The sequence below is a fragment of the Toxotes jaculatrix genome, chromosome 5 (genome assembly GCF_017976425.1).
Source record: "Toxotes jaculatrix isolate fToxJac2 chromosome 5, fToxJac2.pri, whole genome shotgun sequence".
Lineage (NCBI taxonomy): Eukaryota > Metazoa > Chordata > Actinopteri > Toxotidae > Toxotes > Toxotes jaculatrix.
In genome coordinates this window covers 7,928,548-7,948,895 of record NC_054398.1, presented here as the reverse complement: position 1 = coordinate 7,948,895, position 20,348 = coordinate 7,928,548, and the positions used below count along the sequence as shown (strand labels likewise).

General features: G+C 42.3%; 1 protein-coding gene across 3 annotated transcripts in view; it reads right to left on the bottom strand.

Moving 5' to 3' along the window:
* Positions 1 to 384: 384 nt before the first annotated feature.
* tspan9a (tetraspanin 9a) overlaps positions 385 to 20,348 on the bottom strand; it is a 153,992-nt gene continuing 134,028 nt past the window's right edge. For all 3 annotated transcript variants that reach the window (XM_041038697.1, XM_041038698.1, XM_041038695.1), the window contains 5 exons: positions 18,002 to 18,076; positions 11,098 to 11,199; positions 10,680 to 10,811; positions 9,285 to 9,368; positions 385 to 5,803 (listed from right to left, as the gene is read on the bottom strand). In XM_041038697.1, the coding sequence (XP_040894631.1) occupies positions 5,732 to 5,803; positions 9,285 to 9,368; positions 10,680 to 10,811; positions 11,098 to 11,199; positions 18,002 to 18,076 (465 nt within the window). In that variant the 3' untranslated portion in view covers positions 385 to 5,731. The remainder of the gene's footprint in view (positions 5,804 to 9,284; positions 9,369 to 10,679; positions 10,812 to 11,097; positions 11,200 to 18,001; positions 18,077 to 20,348) is intronic.

Sequence of the window (20,348 nt, the reverse complement as noted above, 5' to 3'; positions counted from 1 at the left end):
GCATGAAGCCAGTGTTAGTCATACTGTTTTTGCCATGTGAAGTCATGTCTGAACACCACAACAAAGAGCAAAAAGCCTTCCTGCCATGCATTGGCATCACCTCCACTGCAGGTTAACAAGCTGAATAATGTTGTGTGAGGACAAACTGAACAGTCTCATCTAAATGAAAGCCTTCCCAATTCAGGTTAATGAAATGAGCTCGGCCGAGGATGACGGGTGGGGGTTGGGGGGAGAGGGTGTGGGGGGAGGGGGGGGGGGGGGGGAGTGAAATGCTGTAATAACTATCAGGGAAAAAAAAAGGTATCCACGGTTGATTCTGTTCACTTTATTTCGATACATGTTACTCATACAAAATAATCTGTACAAAGGCTAAAATAGGTCATATTTTTGCATAGAAGGAACAGTGATGTAAAGCAAAAAAGCCAGGATGGAATGGCACAATAAACTCCACTGACTGTCACACAGGGGTCCGATAACAATTAGGATAAAAAAAAAAAAAGCGGGGGGGGTGGGGGGGTATAGCTCCATACAAAAATACTCTGCTGCTCACTCCATGCTGTAGAAATATGAGACAAATTGGCAATGGTTCCCACTTTCATCATCTTACTTTTTTTGTTTAAAAAATAAAATAAAACCCTCTGCACGACTGGCTGACTACCCTTAGCTCATCTCAGCGTCTTTAGGACAACAGTCCCTCAGGTTTCGTTATTTTTTTTTTAAAAAGAGGTCAGTTTTAAAGCAGTGATGCCACTGTCTCTCACTGAATACACCATGGGATCTGCCGTGACACAGCTTCACTTTGCTCCACATGCCAAGTCCTGTCTACCAAACCACCCCCCCCAAAAAAGTCAGCACCAAGCACTTGTGTAAAGCGCTGCCTTTGTAATTGACAGTGACACATGAAAGGAACACATCAGGAGCATCGAGTCATTAAACATGAAAGGCAATGAGCGTACGTTATCGTGGGATTTTTGTGACACTCTTTCCTTTATTTAAAAAATAGTTGATTTAGAGAATAAAGAGAAGGTAGTGCACCACCTAGTATAGATATTCAGAGTGCTTTCACATGTAGCAGAAAACTCCACAGGACAAGGCTGGCAGGTATCAGATAGTGCCACCCAGCAGAACACAACATCAAACACACCATTTCTAGAGCATACATTTCCACTGCTCAGATATTCAGCTGTAGTACGGGGGGGGGGGGGGGGGGGCGGGGGGGTTAGGAGGAGATTACAGAAATAATATGGCAAAAAATAAAAAATAAAAAAACAGTTTCTGTAGCTCAAAATTTTTCACAGCAGACAAAACCCAATTACTGCATGTGCATTCTTCCTTTACAATCTCTGTGGCTTACTGAGAGTGCTTCTGTGGATGAGAGGGAATACTTTATACTCCTTCCAAAAAAAAGAAAAAAAACAACAACTGTTAACCAGGAAAAAAATGGGTCTTACCACAAAATGTAATGCAGCACTGCTCCTGTACTTTAAAGGAAAACAGAGGCAGAAAAACTTTTAAACATGAAAAGGATATGGGTAGAAGATATTTCTGTAAAATGGGCACAAAAGTGCATGGGTTGTTAGGCGTGAGAAAAATTAGAAAATAGAAAATAATCTGAATGTAAATGTGGTTACAAGTGGCAGAGGTAAAGTAAGTTACATCAGTTGTAAAATGGGCATATTTACATCCGAGGCTAACGTACAGGGCTGATAAACTGTAGTAACCTTAGCTCTGTGCTGTAGTATCATCTAATAGTACATGCTCTAGAAACACATAATGGGCCTTGCACTGGCAGTTTTAAAAGACACACTGTAAATTATAACAGCACAACCTAATTTAATTAAACTAGATCTTAATACAGAGACGCACGTCGACAAGCGTGCAGTATGCCTTTTGTGGGCTTCACCCGATGCTATATGCCAAATTTTTCCCTCTCTATCAATTTTGACTTAATTGCTTTAACTGCTCACAGCAATGTTAAGACAGGAAGGCGTATTTGCACCTTGTAGAGGTACATCGCAAAGACTAATCCTCTGAGAAACAAATGCTTAATGGTGTCATGTTCTCACAATGTGTGACAATGAACCTGTCGTGAATTTAAAAAAAAAAAAAAAAGACAGTAAAACAACAGCCTACAACAAGAGAAACAACAATATATCGTATAAAAACGAACATGAAAACAGCGACAACCAATGTACAAAAATAACATCATTAAACAGCCTTTGTTAAAATGGCATTCAATCCTAGCTTTCAAAAACATTTTCTCTGACATGGAAGCTAAGTGACGGTGGCAGAGCTGAGAGGGAGTTCACATGGAGGAGAAAATGTCAGAATGTCAGCGCAGTCAGATCAGTCGCGGGGGCAAGGAGTTACAGAGTTTGCAGGCTGGCTCTCTGAAGTATGATGTTAAGTTTGGAGACAGGCACTGGATTTGCTTTAGGACGTTTTCTGTGACATCTGCGTTTAAACACTTTTCCACCCAAAGCAAGACGAAGCAACACAACAAAAATGTTTATCTTGTGTTTCTTGAAAATTTCTCGCCTGCAGTGAGGATACATCGCAGTCTGATTTACAGAACTGTTACAGCTTTTCCTCCTATAACCCTCTACCGGGTGCAGAATTTACCTCATAGCTGCTTGAAGGCGTCCAAAGAGCACAGCTGTATTTCCTACTGTGTCAGTGCTGCCAGCTACTGTATATGTAGCGCCGGGTGTCTGCAGAGCGAGGCGGTAAATAAGGGATGTGCAGAGAGTTTGTGGAGGCAGCCAAGCAGAGATGTGACCACTCGTGCCTGTGCTGTACATCAGCAGCTGTCATGTTCCCCCTGTGGACACAACAAGAAGAGTTGAAGCATATGGGGGCAGGCAGTGAATCACAGCCAGCAGGGTCGCTGCGCATCGCAGCCCAAATCTATTGCTGCCCCCCCACCCCCCGCCCTCCACTTTGTCCTTAAACGATGTCTCACAGATTAAGTCATTAGAAAACCCCAAAAAATAAATAAAAATGCAAAGAATGACCTCAGGTAATACTTTGAGGCAAACAGGACTGGAAGAATGTCCAATGAGTGAGTCTTGGAGGGCATTTTTTTTCTTTGCCAAGTCATTTGTTAGCTCATGTAGCAGCAATGCACATTGTCTGTGTTTCAAGGTTTCATCCAAAGCAATAAACTGTCCTCTCAACGATTACCTTGGATAAAATTTAGAACACAGCCACTTCTGGTCCCAACGATTTCTCTACTCAGCTTTCAATAGCAGCAAACAAATGATAAACTGCCCTCTCCTGTTAAAGGATAATTTCAGCACATTACAGCATGGTCTCATTTTTCTGGTTTTAGCCATCATTCCTATCGGTAATAGTACTCTAAGTTCTTTGCTGATGGGGCAAGAAACACATAACCAGATTCAATATCTTGAATTGCCACCTACTCCAACTAACTAACTAACTGAAACTTGTGGCTGTTTCCATGGTTGGAGAAACAGGAGTCAGTTGGAGCTTCAAAGGCAGCATTAACAAAAGGATGAAGAAAATGAATGTCCTCTTCCTGTGTCCAAAATCAAAATCAAACCTATTTGGACAAAAACAAAGTTCAACAGCAAAATCATGACTCAAACTATTGATTGAAAATGATCAGAGTTTACAGACTTTCGGGTTCCACTTCAACCTGTTGTACACAGCTTTCCTGTGGAATGAGGGGTTATTACTGACATTTCAAGTGTTGTTTACAACCTTTCTGATCATCTGACCATTTCCTCTCAGCGACCGCTTATTTCTTGCCCCATTGGACTAAAACGATACAGCCATTTTCTCAGACCTCAGCATTTACTTTGGACAGTACCATGCAATCATAGCCAACAATATCCAACCATAACCAAAGCTGAAACTGTCCTTTAACAGTGAGCTAGTCCTCTATACCACCATTTCTGTCGTGTACACGCAGAAATTTTGAAGCCCAGAGAAGACACACTGGAGCATATTTTAAGTCGCCAAAGCAGATGTAGAGTATTTTCAGTCTTAAGGAGGAAGGCTGATGCAAAGGCCTCCAGCAGTGAATCGGCGGTAAACAGACACAAACAGACGTGTCCTACAGGGCATGTTGCCATACCTATCTGTCTCAGCTTTGATCTGCCTACACTCCTGCCACCCCCTCCTCTGTTGGCAGCAAAAAAGGGAAGCTTACGAATAATCTTGAGAAGTTGCAAACCAGAGGTTGAACTGCATGATGAGCAGGAATGTCAGCAGAGATACTGTGTGTACATTCGCAGCAAAAAGCTCATTGCTTTCTGACATGAGGGGAGAAAATTGGGGTGAAAAAAAGAAAGATTGAGCCACGGGGGACTTGACAGCCAGAGAGAGAAAGAATGAGGAGGGCAGAGCAAACGGATGAGATCTCAAGAATATAGAGGAGAAAGGCTCTAACCGCCTCCGCTAACACAATTGATGGTAGCAGCGAGACAACATGTCTGCTCTGTTTTTGCCCCCTTGTGCCTTTGCTTCTCCATATTTCTAAGTTCTGTTTTTTTTTCTTTTTTTTTTCTTTGCAGCTTGGACAACGTGATAAAACACACCCACAAAGCTACACTCATACACACACACACACACACACACACACACACACACATGCATACAGACAATTCAGTCTGTATTCTCGAAGGGGGAACTTCATCACCCAAATCTCTTCACTTGACAGTCCTGGTGGAGCCCTAATAAACAGCCATTTTACACCATTTGTATCGTCTCAGAGGGAATGGGAATACTGCTGTAGTGTGGCAGCACAAAGTGTGTGTGTGTGTGTGTGTGTGTGTGTGTGAGTGTGTGTGTGTGTTCACAGGCAGATTTGTGTGTTACAATTTATTATTCAGAAGATTTTGCAGAATTTGTTATGAAATAAATCCACTGATGATTCCTCAGGCTTCACTTTACCCAAATCTCTATAGCTGAGTGGAAAAAAAATAAAAATCTTGGATTACATTAGACACCATCCCGACATATCTGTGCACCTCCGCAGCAACGTCACGTCAAATCCAACCCCACACACACACTGCAAGTCTGAGAGCTCATTGCTCTGATCCGTTCAACACTCACATTCCACAGTAGCGTTGATGACACACTTACCAAAAAAAAAAAAAAAAAAAATCTAAGAACAAAAACAAGAAAAAATAAAATCTTTTGACATTTCGACAACAAAGGTAAATCAGTGAAGTAGAAAACTAGCATGCCATGTTGGAACTTTTTTTTTTCATTTACAAAGGAAAATGGGGGCTTGACTTTATTCAACATGAGGAAAAACAAAAAAACTCCACAAGAGGTGGAGGATATTATGAGTTTCATATGTTCGCTTTGCCTCAATGGGCCGGGGTGGGCATTAGTAAAGTCTTAATTATCTCAAAGTCTGTCCTTCCTTCCAGCAAGTTGTTAGTCCAAGCAAAAAAACAAAAAGTACTCATAGAGGAGGTGATAACCAATGGGATTCTCTTCCTTGCCAAAAGTAGGTGTCCCTTGTTTTCCAGTTGTGTTACTCTTTGGCAAAATCAAGGGTGAGAGGAGAGAGCAGATCAGAGTGGGGGACACAGCTGGAATCTGTACAGAAGGTCTGGGAAGTGGTGTGGAGGGGGGGGGCAAAGGATTCTCTAAAGAGGTGTTATCAAGTGAAGGAGGGGAAGCAGGGGTGTTTAAATCAGAGTCTTATCCCATCAGGCAGTGGGGCTCCTCTCTGTTGGGTGCCTTCTCCCCAAGGCTAAGCGTCATATTTTTTACCCGTTCTGTGGATGTGGTGGAACAACGTCATGGAGAACGCCATTCCCAGGAGCTGTGGAGGAAAGGAGAAGGACATAAGTGAATTTGTGTCCATAACTAGTGGAGAAACATAACAAATACAGGTGCACTGCATGGTACAACTAAGCAGCTAACATCCAGTCATGCTCTGTGGCATGTCTAAAAATGCTGAGAAAGGCCTGGGTGATTCTGGTTTTGTATGAAGATGGAAAGAGGAAAAGATCTAAGTGACTTTGAAAGAGGGTTCATTGTTGGGGCATGGATGGCAGGAGCTTCAGTCACAACGACTGTGACTAAACCGACATCTGCATTTAGATCTATGTGAAAAACGTCAGTAAATGGGGTCGGAAATTGTGGTCGACGGCGCGCACATTTCATCACTGCGATTGATGCTGTTTTGGCAGAAGGTGGTGGCTCAGCACTTAACTAAGACACCTTATGTTGGTTTTTCTATTAATTTGTCACCTGTCTGTATGTGTCTGTGTATAATGTATGTGTGTCTCTGTGTGATCTTTTTGATGTCGATGCCTTGGGCTAGTTTGTGTTTTGATGCATAATAATTCATGTGCTGGAGCAAGCACATTTTCATTCCCTCTTTTTTTTTTTCCTCAGATGGCCTTCAAACGCGCGCTCTGGAATCTTTGTGATGGAAAAAAAAATGTACAGCGTGCACAAGCATTAAGTCAATGAAGTAAATTGAGATGCCACTGAATCAAAGTAGCCAGCTATCTCTTTGAAGTTTCCATTACCCCTGATACTTTTACATCAAACACAGTTACAAGGCTGATCCTAAAACCATTATCTGGCAAAGTTTGGATGGCAGGAAAACTGCAAAGCACTGTATGGTGCATAGTCTAAAAAGGCAATGTGGATTTCCTGCAAACAGGCTCCACCGGGGATTCCTACGGTATGTGATTAGCCTCGGAAAGCTGCTGATTCTCTTCCTTTAGTTTCAGTTTAAACCTAATTCGTACGGTTGCTTCAGAGAAAATATCACCTTAAGCCGCTGTCACTCAAAACACAAAGTGCTATTTGAGGTAAACATCAAGCTAAGAGGGAATTAAGACCAATAAAAAACTGCTTCAGAACCGACCCGTTTATTTACACGTGGCTCGTCTGTGCAGCTCTGACATGCACCGAAAGTTTTAACTGTCTCCTTCATTCAGCCTGAGTGAGACAACATGACAGTTGCTCCTACAGGACTCTTCAAAGCTCAGTCATGCGCCTCTGCTTAAGAATATATAAATACTGCTGAGATTTCTGAAACCATTATGGATGGAGCTATACATTATAGGCTTTTGCCAGTGTCTGTCATACACTGTATGCTGCAGGTATAAATCATTCATAAGCCAGTTCTCCGTGCCTCTGGATATTATGTAACATTGCAGACTTGTGGGGCATCGGCTCTTCCTGATGCCCTTCACCATTATTGTCCCTCACGGTGCCTTCGAGTCTGCTAATCTGACAGCTCAAGGTCTGTTTTTCGACTGCCCCTCACCTGAATCAGAGGAGAGCGTGCGTATGCGTAGAGAGAGGGAGAGAGATCATTAAAAGGAATGCCAGACAAATCAGTGTTGCAGTGTTTAATTCTGCACAAAGGCTTTATCAGTCTCCAAACAGGGCCGATATTTGTCAGTGTTCTGCAAGTGCAAACTGCATGTGTGTGTGTTTGGAGAAGAAATGAACAAATAGGGAACAGAGAGAATAGAGTCGGTGAGTTAGAATAAAAGCATGTGACCGTGAAAGAAGAGTGTGTGATCTTGCCATAAATACATATTGAGCTGAAGTTGGCCAGCATACTGTACAATGACTGACTTTCTCTCAGTGTGGCTAGAGCTCAAGCACCATCTTCCCCCAAGGATGTTAAAAATGCACAAGGTCTTATAAAGCTCAATGCAGGGATTTCATAGTGAGAGCACCTCGCTCTGAATGAGCCATGGATTCACAGATTAGCAGACTGAAGACTTGTCACACATGAGTACAGTCACGGACAGAACAGACAGGGCGGTGGACATAAAGCAAGAAGGAATGCTGAAAGCATGAAAGGTAAAAAGGAAGAAGTGAGCGTGGGATAAGGTATAGCATGAATGTAAATATTAAGAAGTGAATAACATGCAAGTATTTTACAGGTTTGAAGGATGGCAGGTGGAAGGTGACAATAGATCTGTCTCTTAATTTTTATATTCTATGCACTTTAAGAGCTTGAGGAGTGAAATACAAGGATTGAAAGGTGAACCGTGGTCAGAAATGTCTGGTAGGTGCTGGAGATAAAACAGACTTGGGAGAGAAGAAGGTGCAGCACAGACAGCTGTTGTCAGAGAGGCTGAACCATGGGTGGAGCAGAACTCTCAAGGTGCGTTCAGACTGAACGGGAAGTCAATTTTAGACAAGGCACGTGCCATACAAAGTCAAGTGGGTGCGAAAAGATTTGCTCAAAGCAGTGCAAAGTGAAGCTAAGACACATTTGTCCATCCATGCATCCAGTTATCGGTGGGCAGGAGGCCACATCAGCTTCCATTAGGTAAGAGAAAGGGTACCCTGGACAGCTGCCAGTCTATCAGAGGGGTGGCACATATAGACAGGCAAATCATTCCCACACACTTAAACAGTACACAGAAAGTCTCACCGTCATTTGCCGCCCACCCTGGTTACACATAAAAAAAGAACGTGTCTGCACAAGCTAAAAATGTGTCTGCTTGAGCGAAAACCCATCGCGGGGCTTTGTGACCCAATTTTGTATACGTACAAACAGTACAGGAAAAAGGGCAGAGACTGAAGGAGATTATAGAAAGAACTGGAGTTGTGGTGAGATCAGTCTGAGTTGTCAGACAAACACGCTTCACACACATGCATACGTGCCTAGCTATCGACAGATAACGTCTGTACATTTAGTTCACAGGCTGTTTGGAGCAAATAAACACAGACTCCAAAAGCAGCCCAGCAGTCAAATTTATGCAAACCTGAGGAAATGTTTTTTTTGTGTGTGTGTGTGTGCTTTGCTTTGTTTGGTCTGAAGACATTTGAAGGACTCAAACTCCAAGTCAAGTGGAAAAACTACTGTGAAGAAAGTGAGAGTGAGACACTAACTGTATAAAGACGGATAGATGTAAAGCAGAATCTAGGAGAGAAGGTACCACCAGAGGAATATCCATCACCCCTCTCAACAGAGCCTTTAATCTGTGACTCTATACCTGGCCCTCTATATATTCTGTATCTCTGCTCTCCTGTCTTCTGATGGCCCCTTAAACATGACTACAGCCTGCTTGGCACAAAGCCAGGTGGCTTTGATCCTCCCAGACAGGATCAGGGCACAGAAGACTTCAATATTTCAAGATGTGTGGGTGCCCAGAACGCCTACTGAACACAGAAGTTTCTCTGTAGACGACAATGGCACGCAGGCAGATACAAACAAATGCAACCAGACACAAAGCAAAAGAAGAAAAATGAGAGGGAAAATAAATGGGAGAGAAAAAAAAATGGAGGAGGAAAGAACAATTTATCACTAAGCCTCCTACCTGCACTACCAAGATGACCATGCCTATGGTTCCCAGCAGGTGCTTGTTTTCATCCAGCCATTCCTCCACTTTCTCGAAGCAGCCCTGAAATGAAACAAAAGCTTGTAAAGATACCACTAAAAATGTGCATTTTCAGTGTGGCAGAAGATTCATGTCACTTCAGCTGCAGCGCCGGTCACCTCGAAAAAAACCCAACCGTCGAGTTCAACCTTTTCCAGAAAAAAAAAAAGTCTCTTACATATGAGATACACCCTCGGATGAATGAATTACCAGGTGAGGTGTTAAAAGAAGTGAATGAGGGATGACTTTTATATGCAGACTTATGGGCCATACTGACAGACATGTGCACTTTCTCTTAAATATATTCCCACCTGGGTTCATTACGAGGTCAGTCAGTGACAGGGAGGTGAGGTGATGGACTTAATGGTGGTTTCAAGCTGCAAAGTGGTGCCCTTTCTTGGGTGTGGGTGCTGAGGCAGCATCCAAGTCTTAACTACATAATGTGTGGCCGTCTCCTCTGGGCAGGATTACACACAAGCTTTTAGTGCCGCGCTTTCCCTGTGGGCCCGCTCAGTGTCTGCCTATTCTCATTTTGGCAATTATATTACAGCTTTTAATCCCCTACTTTGGACCTGCTAACAAACCACATGCCAGACCAATAGCAGATTAGACTTGTAATTGGGGGAGGTTGGTGAACATTGCACTGCAAGGTTTTTGAGGAAAAAAAGAAAAAAGCTGTTGTCTCATGCATAATGGAAAAAATCTGACGTGATCAGAATTCAGCAATAAGAGGAAAAACTTTAAAGCTACTCTAACTCTTCAGAGAAGCTTGTAAAAACAGCCACTGAACAGATGGACCGAAGATTAAAGATGTATAAGATTTATGATTTTTACGTCCCCCTGTGAATCCGGTACTAGTATCAGCTATGTTGACTTAAGAGCAACATAATTATTATTTAAAATCACGTAGATTCAAGCACAACTTCAAACATGATATGAAACAGCAAGATCATATTGATTCGGCTGATAATCCCAAAAGCGTTATAACCAGGGATGGATAATGAGACAGTGGGCCTCTGGGTACAATCAGGGAAAAGACCACCCCTCCCACATAGCAAGAGAGAGAAAAAGATGTAAAACATGAGCAGACAACGCCACCAGGTCATTTGTGGTTGTTTTACTCTCTTTGCATCCATTTTGTGTATGTTTTATAGTTTTTTATTTTTTTTATTATTTCTCTGTAGAGGTTTTGTCTCTCTTTGTGGTTGTTTTGCGTCTCTGTGGCTGCTTTGAGTCTCTTTGTAGTCCTCTGATTGACTTTCCAAAAAGAAACAGAAGCTCTGTGCCCACTAGCTCCATTCACTTGTGTTTATGTTACAGTCTGTGTGAACTCACCCTGTTCCAGAACATGTTGGTGGAGTTACGTCCACAGTTCTGGTAATGCTCCTGGCAGCAGCGGTCAGGAACTACTTTCTCCTTCAGGGCCTCGTGCCAGTCTGTGTATGCTATCACACCGCAGCACTTCCACTGTGAATGCCGCACACACACACACACATAAAAAAAATAGCATTAGTTAATGCTTTAATGTATTGTACTGTGATTAGTCCTTTGCTTTAGAGGGCTACACTAATGGAACAAAATGTACTTTGACTTTTAATGTTGCATTAACGCCACCAGCTACAAGCTAGGAAATACATTAACTGAAATATTTCTGTAAAACTTTGCATTTATGTATCTTTTCTAGTTTTGTGATTGACCAATAATGCTAATGCTTCTAACATTTGGTGTAATGCATGGTGTGAGGTCTGCCTACCTCTGCCTGGATGATGTTCCAGGCGTTTCGCAGGCCTATGTTGTTTTCTGAGTTGTAGAGAGCCAGGCCATCCTTCAGATCCTGCTTAGCATTCTCACTCACCTGGAGACGAGAAAGATAAAAACAGCCTTGGTTAGAGACCTTGGTTTTAAAGGGGCTGGCTCAGCAAAAGCTGTCAATTGAAGTACAGCATTAATTACAGTTTTTATATTCGAGTAAGCAGTGGAAGCTGGAGTGTTTTTAAGGGTGTTGTTTTGATCTCTTCAAACTGTCAGTGTCTTTTTCACGCAGATGTATATGATAATTGTCCATGACATGCAGGGAAGTGCTTCTTTCTGTTTTTAGAAGGTTGTGTATGATTGATCATGGATTCTTTTTTTTGTGAACTGACTAATCATGATGAGAAGAGTGCATAGACAGGTGACAGCAACAGCCAGGATGTCGACGCAAAATACCAAAACACCAAAATACCAGTGGAAAACAGCTGAAACTACACAGCTTACAGGTTATTTTTTTTGCTTGTCATCTATAAATACCTCTGATACAGTGACTTGGACTTTTGCATGATGACTGCAGATCTGACACGTCATGTGTCGTGTCGCGTCCCACACTCAACGTGCTCCACAGCAGAGCTAGCAAATCACTTTCTTCTTGACTGAACCCCAACAATGTGCTCAGGGTTGTGCCATGTCTGATGGAGATTAATATCTCATCGGATGTGTTAATGAGATACAAAATCAGAGCTTTAGTTCTCCTGCAGTTCGCTTTGCCTGTGGGGATTTGCTAACTGGCAGGACAGATTGAGAGGTGCTTCAGATATAGGGTAATTATTACTGGAAAAATGACATGTACTGCCAGAACCATCCTGTACAGCATCACAGGCAAATACAAGTTATACCACAACAAAAGGAGCACACTTGCTCTAATAGTTAAAGCTTAAGGCCTCAGACGGTGCCCTGGAATTTAAAAAGAAAGAAAAAAATCACAACGATAAGATCACAATAAGAGAAACGGCATCATGTCAGTCACTGCCTGACACAACAAGGTGCTTTCAGCTTTTCTCCAGCTGCTTTTCTCAACCCTAGCTGAACAGACATTGTCTAACTGAACAATGTCTCTTCAGATTCAGACATTATTTTTCAATCTCTATAAAATGAAATTTAATATCACTTGACTAACCACCTGTGTACGCTGTACTGTGTGAGAGACAGACCAAGCCTTCCTTTGATCTTATGGAAAACTAAATTAAGCTTTAGGTGGTTCAGCATTTTAATGGTGCCAAGAGAAAGCCTGAAACCCTTGTTTTCTGAGCTGCAAGGCACAAGAAAACTATTTGCTGAATTAAACATAAAAGTCAAACTGTTTTTCTTTTTTTTTTTTTACCAAGTAATTAAAGTTTCCTTGGCAATAAACTGCTTTGGTAATCATTAATCATGCAAGACCGATTTAAAACGTCCTCTAAAACCTTTGAAATAAGATTAGTATCATTTCAAATCACATTCTTCTTTTCTCGCTCTGTAACTTTGCTGATGCAGAGGACTGAATCTGTGTATTGCACCCCGGGCTGCAGGCCCCATCATATCTGTCCTCATGCAGGAAAATGAGCTGAAGAGCAGCATCATCAATCTCTGCCTGGCACTTTGTTTTTATCCTCTATCTTCTCCTCTCCATCTATGTGTGATGCTGCTCGCTCATTACTGACTCCTCGCACTAACACAGTCACTAGAGAGCAGGGGGCCCCCTACTACAATAAAAATCATCTTCAGAGTCTCCAGTAAGTCTCTGCACGTCTTTCTCCATTTTATGTGTGGAAGTCTTTGTTACAGCCTGAAATTAAACTTAATGATCCAGATATACTGCTAACGAGAGGCAGACAAATGACTGCAGAACAAACAGGGATTTGATCTTGCAACACTCTGACCTATTTTCTGCTTGCGAAAGGAGCAGATACAAACACATCCTTTGTTGCATTAGCCTATTTTTTTCTGATAAGGAAAACCAACTTCTTGACTGAGACACGTGTCGCTTGAACTGGAAATTGTTCACAAATAACCATCTGAAACCAAACTTTGGCAACATCTAACTCATGGTAAGTTTTCTGTGAAAGTTGCCACAGGGCATCAAAGCAATACTTCACATGTGGCATATTGACAAAACCCTGAGACGCGACTCATACTTGTCATTACACAGATAAGCTGGCAGTGTCCTCTGGGCTGACCAAGTCCACGCTCGGCAATAGAGGACAGAACCATTCATCACTGAAAATCTAAAGGGTTGAGCTCAGTCGGTCGGGAGAACACGACTTCACAAGAGCCACAGAAGGAGAGTAAACAAAGGGAGAAGTGCAGATATACATGTTGACAGGGCGGAGGGAGGAGTAGGCTTTCTATCCAAATTGGTGTTTGTATTCTGTCAGGGTGCACGACAGCAGAGAACAGAGAGTGGATGGTGGATCGTCTGATAAACATCAGTCTGTCAGTTCAGATACAGCAATAATACAATACATCCAGTGAGTACTAAAATTACCAAACGGCAAGGTAGTTGGTTTTCAGTTTGTTTTATTCTTTGAACAACGCTATTTTTCAGCTTTACCAAAGAAAGAAAGATGCTTTGGAATAGTTCTGTATTCTCTGCTCTGGGACCAGTGTGATGTGATATTAATAATTCCAGTGCTGAGACACCTTACTGTCTGAACTGGGCCCCAGATCCGGTGACATATAAACTCCTTCGGGGAGCAGAAACAGTGGGATCTGTCATTGCGCAGACATGAAGCCACCCTACTTACTCCTTACAAGAGTACATAACCGTGACTGAGCTGACTGCTCTGATTTTTAGAAGTGTGACTTTTTTTTTTTTGGTCATTTTTTTTTTTTTTTTTGTCATAGTCCAATATGCACCAGAAATCCATCTTCTTGTTCCTACAGTAAAAGTCACCTCTGCGCCATGTAAGTGATTAGACTAACTCTGCCATGGAAGCACAAATTTAGAGCAGTGTTGATTCCCTCGTATTTCTTTCACATTAGTTTTACCTTCGAGTACAACTGGCTAAAAAGTGGCGTCTCAGGAATTCGGCAAATGCTGTGAAGCATTTAGAGATGCTCACAAAACATTGCTTATTTACAGTAGGTGATGTGATGGGTGTATAGAAGAGCAATTAGTGTATTGTGTGTGAATTTTATTCACTTTTACCCAACTGCTATTTACTTTGAGCAATTACAGTCTTCAAACAATGTTACAGTGTTTAATTCCAAATGAATCACAGTCTCTTCAGTACAATTTCTTTAAAAAAAGTGGAATTACCGCCTCTCGGTTGTTTGCCTCCATCAACCAGTCAAGTTGCATTTTACATCCACTTCCATCCAAACATGCACTTTATATGTGATGAGGACTGGACAGACGGATGCCTCGGGCCACAGCAGTATGAAGGCATTACTTTTTGTTACTACTTCATTGAGACAGCCTCAAAAATGACACCAAAGGTAAAACTGTAACAGAGAAGGGTCTTTAGAGTAAAAGAGGGCATGCAATGCAGACCACATTTCCACTTTGCAGTGGAAGTATCTATCTTTAAACATGATTCACCCTATGAAGTCGCGAACAGCTGCACAAGCAAGAACAAATTGTCACTTATTGTACTGTTTCCTTGACTGACATAAAGCGAGTCTTTTTCTGTATTGTCAGATCACTGAGTCACTGTTGGCTTATCTCCAGTCAGCTGAGAGAGTGTTACCTCGTAACAAAACACTGACGTGACAGTCACACCCCAACTCTCATCATTAGCTCTTCAAAGATAATCAACACACTGAATCTTCCTCTTTTTTTTTTTTTCTTTTTTTTTAAATTTATAATTTGTTGCATTCATTATACTGTACCTCTTTCAAAGGGGGTTAGTACCCTTATATTCTACACAATCATTTTTGGGTCACATGTGTACTGTCAGGACTTTAATCATCAAACTCTTATGACCCTAAGAACAGAAGCCAACAGAATTTCACTGCTGCTCTTGTTGCACAGCTCTGAACAAGTGCTTTCGCTAACTTCCCTGAAAGTGTAATAAATGATGTGGAGAGAAACAGCATCAGAGCCAGAGGTCCCCAACAGCATGTCATTAAAAAGGATACTTATTTCCCTCAGTTGCTCTGCAAGCCTGTGCCGGGTAGCCTGAGGCCAGGGCACTCGACAGAGAGAGGGAAAGACCCCCTGCTACTGCGCTGTAATTGGCCTGGAAAAATAAAGCATGACGGGGGACTGAACATGGTTCTGCTTGTAAACAAATTCAACACATCAGGGATGTGGCATAGCTTTACTTGCTCTCCAAACCAGTCTGTTATGTGGCAAACCTTCCTTCCTGCTCCAGGACATCATTGCCTTTCTTCTGACTCCCCTTTCTAAAACTTTACACTGACATGTCACATCACTTTTCTCACATTTTCCCTCTTTTGATCCTCTCTTTAGACTATTTTATGTACTTCTCCCTCTCTTCTCTAACACCTTCCCTCCCTGACTCCCTAACACATTCATGTTTTTTTCTCTGGCTTTGATATCTCACCTCCCCTTTTCTCTCACCTATGTCCACCTGCTTTCCCACCATCCAAACCCTTACCAGCTTTCTGCATTTTCGTTTTTTTCCCCATCTCCCTACATCCCCATGCACATGCTCCGGCGCTTGTCTCCTCTGTTTGCCAGGTCCTGCTTCCTCATTCTGAGCTAATAAACTTTCAGTAGTGTTCGGCTTGGTGTGTTGGGCCGACGGAGGCACAATGAGGTCACAGCGTTAAAGATGGATGGCTGTAATCTGGTTTGTGGCCCAGCCATCTGCTGTAGTCAGCTGGTAGCTAACTGCAGGGCCCAGCCTTTATTATACTACGGCCTCTACATGGCATTTAATCAGAGAGCTTAACACCACTGGGCAGTGAAGCCAAAGAGGGGGGTACCTGCACATAAGCCATACCTTGCAGGAAGGCTGGTGGGGTGAAGAAGACGAGAGAGAAATTCTCCATTCAGAAGAAAGAGCTGTGCTTCTTAAGCAGGATTAAACTGTTGGAAATGCGGAAATGGCACGGTGGAATGGGGGTGGGGGTGGGGGGCTAAATGAAAGCAGTGAAAAAAATTAGTTCCTGCACCAAAAGCTGATACTGTACGTTCGTGCCTCGCCTACATCTGGTTGACAACTTGTCACCTGAAACGAGCACAGTTCGCAGAAGCGTCACTCGTGACTCAAAGATGACCTATTTGAAAGACTAAAATATCTGTTTTGCTGGGCTCTGTCTGATACACGTTTAAAAGCTTCCAACTACTGTATGTCTTCCAGACTTGTTAATAAATGCCTTGTGATTAGGAGATCAAATAGGAGAAGTGAATTAGTGATTCCTCTGATCACAGCCTGTAGCAGAGGATGAGGAGAGCCTCACACGGCATACCAGATCTCACTGGAGAGAAGCAAGCCAAGAGGAGAGAGGAAACAAAACAGAGAGCAATATCTGAAGGCCTCATGTGATGGATATCGATTGTCCTTCATCTAATCCTGACGTTCTTTAACATCCGATGCCATCTGAGCAATAGCACCTCACAATTTCCTCAAATTTGCTGGACGTCTTCTTTGGAAGCCATCTGAAAATGCCATGTCCAATAACATATAATTTGCTGTAATGGCCTTTTTTTCAATGACATTTGAAGACCAATAAATGGAAATATATTTGGTAGCGACCAGCATTATTATGGTTTCATATCCCATTAGGTCTAAGCCAAAATAAACACACTATGATTTAGCAAGTTGGGGCAAACAAAGTACAATTGCTAATCGTTTAAACTGGTGTGAATGAGACCGTTCTCCCCGACTGATGTCCTATCCCTTACTAAATTCTCATTTTGTAAGGGACTCATTTGATTTCTCATTTAAGAAATCCTCAGCCCTACTTGGCTATCTTTTCCACTACTTCATAGATGATGGGAGTCAAGTCAAGAGTCTCTCTATTTAAATTCCACTGGAGGGATCAGCATTTGGATTTTTTTTTTTCAGAGTTAAGCCGGTAATATTTTGGAGATAAGGTAACAGACATATTTACTCCTGACAGGGTGTGCCTGTGAGACCTGATCCAAATCTGAGAATGGATTGGCTGCTAAATGAATTTCTTTATCTGCCTGAGAAACTAAGTTTGAACAATAACCTCAGAACAAAGAGGGAGAATTAGCCGACATCCCGAGGGCTGGGCAACATAAATACTTTGAATATATACACAGACTGATCTATCAGCACTGTGTCCTTGAAAACGGATAGAAGACTCCACTGCTTGTCCTGCACAAGACATTTGTCATCTTCAGGATGAAACATTTGTGGAGAGACTTGATTGAGGGCAGAGAAGAATTTGTCTGTCAGTTATACCCAGATCTTTATATAGCATCATCTGTTGTCACTACATAGACATCCACCTGACTCGAGACCACTCAGGGGTCATGGGAAATGTACTGGGGACCAATTACAGGAGCCAACTGGTGGGAATTGTGCTGCTTCTTGAGCCTAACCTTTGACTCCTGGGTTAATAGCAGAATGAAGACATTCAACCTCCCGCCTCAGAATCAGCCAGATATGAAAAGAGTAAACCCTGACCCCCAGAAGCAACTGGAACATGGATATGTTTGTCAAGCTAACACCTTTTATTGCCTTGTGTAGTTGTGTGTGGTAATTTGTGTGTGTGTGTGTGTGTGTATTTGTGTTTGTGTGCAAGTTTTAAAACTTTCCAAGGCTGGAAATCGCAGTATATGCCTCACAGGCTCAGCATTGTGTGTGTGCACACTATGGATAAGCTGTGGTAAAGTGTTAGACTGTACAGAGAAGGTTAACTGGAACAATAAGAGAGACAAGTTTTAACATTCAGACATAACATGGAACACAAAATGAACTTACCTTATCTGAGTACACAAAGAACAGGATGAGCAATATCAGCTCTGCCAGGAGAATTATCAGCAGGACAATGAAGAACTGTCAGAGAGAGAGAGAGGGAGGGAGAGTCTTCTTTTAACAGTTGCTATAGCAGTATAGTAAATCCACCGTGTCATACCAATGAAAATTTATTACATATAAACCTGCGAGAGTAGGGCTCTGCTGGAGTCGTTTGAGTCTCTGAGTGTTACAGGATGTGAGGAACAGCCATTACATGACTGGAGATGACATACAAGTCACTTTTACTAAATATGCACCGTGTGAGCATGTGATTCCTTCTATACCTACGAGTTAATTTAGGTCAAAGAAATAATTTGTTTTTTGCTCTCTTGTTAAGACTTCTAAATGCTTGTATGGTAACTATTAAATGAGTTAATTAGTGAGTCGCAGAAGTGCTATCGGATGCATTTTGTTACTTTTGGTCAGAGCCAGGTGGGCTGTTTCACCCTGTTTCTAATCTCTATGCTAAGCTAAGCTAACCGGCTGCTGGCTGTTGCTTCATATATAATGTACAGATATGAGGATCTGTACAGTCGATCTTGTCATTTAAGTCCCAGCATGAAAATAAACAAGTGTATTTCCTAAAATGCTGAGCTATTGCTTTAAGGTTAGAGTTAATGATTTCAGTTTGGCAGCAGTATACACAGCAAACCAGATTCCTTAATAATAAAATACACTCAAAAATGGGCTGAGCAGAGACAGAGAGAGGCAGATGAAATAGGAGAATCTAAGTGCTGCAGGGTTTGTGAACGTGTGAGAAGAGGGGAAGAAGGTTTAATACTTCCTAAGATTAATTTCCAACACAGCCTTGCATCTCATCAACTATTCTCCCCTCCCTACTTGTCTTACGGCTCAATATTTACCAAGCTCTTCTGCACAGCATGGGAGGAGGCACGCGAACCCAGATTCTAGAAAAACCCCATTAATTCCAAACCCATTGAGGGAGGGGGTAGGCAATTTATGTGTCAAGGCCCAAATGAAATAGTTAAAGCAGTTTGTTGTTGGTTGACTATCTGGGTTGCCAGTTTAGTGTATCACTGCTGTGCCTTCACAGTCGGCTTGTCACATTTTCCTGGTGCCGAAAGTCAAAGGAGCAGCTTCTCTGCACTATACTGGTGGCGATACGATGGCTCTATGCGAGAATGTGTACAGCTTTGTGGGCGTATGTTCTCATTTCCTAGCAATTCACACTTTCGAGGTTTTAAAGTGTTGCTGTTTCAGCCAGATATTTCAGTGTTTTCTCTTCTTTTAATTTGTCTCAGTAAACAACTTTTGGCAGCAAAAAAAGAGACTTAAAACTTACTGCTGGGGATGTCTTGGCTTTGAATATTACTAATCCAGGGAGAGTTGTCCACAGAGTAACTACAGAGGTAATACGTCAAGGTAAACGCTTAGATCTGTTTGCTTTAGGAGATTCAAACCCACTCTGATGTTTCCAGTTCCTTCCACATCCCAACCCCCACCCCCAACCAACCCCCTCCATCACCAGCCATAGGTATGTTAGGACAGACAGGCTAAGGAAAAAAAGGACTCGCAGACACCTCTGTGCTACACAGAATTATTGTGGCCAAATATGAAACGCTGCCACGCAAAGATGTGGCGAGAGACTTAATGAGAAACATCAGAACTTCCCATAAAGTCTGTTTTTTCATTCCAGTCGTCTTTCTCACCCCTCCCTCCATCTCTCCCTCCCTGCGCTCTGCTCTCTTCCTCTCTCTGCTTCACAGTTGTTAGGCAGGTGAAGGAAGCCATGTCGAACACTGAGGATTTGGTGGGGCTTTTGACTGATGCAAGAGCTTCAAGGGATTGAGCTGTTTGTGATGTTAAGTACCCAGTGCCCCAACTCCACTTCTCATTTAAAGTTTCTATACATGAAAGTTTTTTCTTTTTTTTCTGCAGTGGATTCACACAAACCTCATTCCACTGGGTGAACTTTTGTAATTAACTTGTGCTTAAGATAAAACACTTGTACAACTTTGCCCAAACAGTGCAACGTCAAGACAGAGTAGTCTTTGTAATGAATAATAGAACATTCTCAGTTATGGATCAGAAGAATATCAAGTGCCTTTGCTGTGCTGTGTACATACAGTTATACAGTAATGGTGACACAGTAGGCCTGACTGACTGACAACTCTTTTGCTGGGCTATGACCAAAGCCATGAAAATGACATGAATGCGTTGGTGTTAATTTGCAGAGAGGAAGAATCCCACCGCTCAGCTTGAATTTTCCTCTCTGAGCCCCTGAGGTTTGATACAAAGCAGATTGAACTCCTTCTGTCAGTCGTCTACCTCCGCCGAGGTTCCGGCTGGA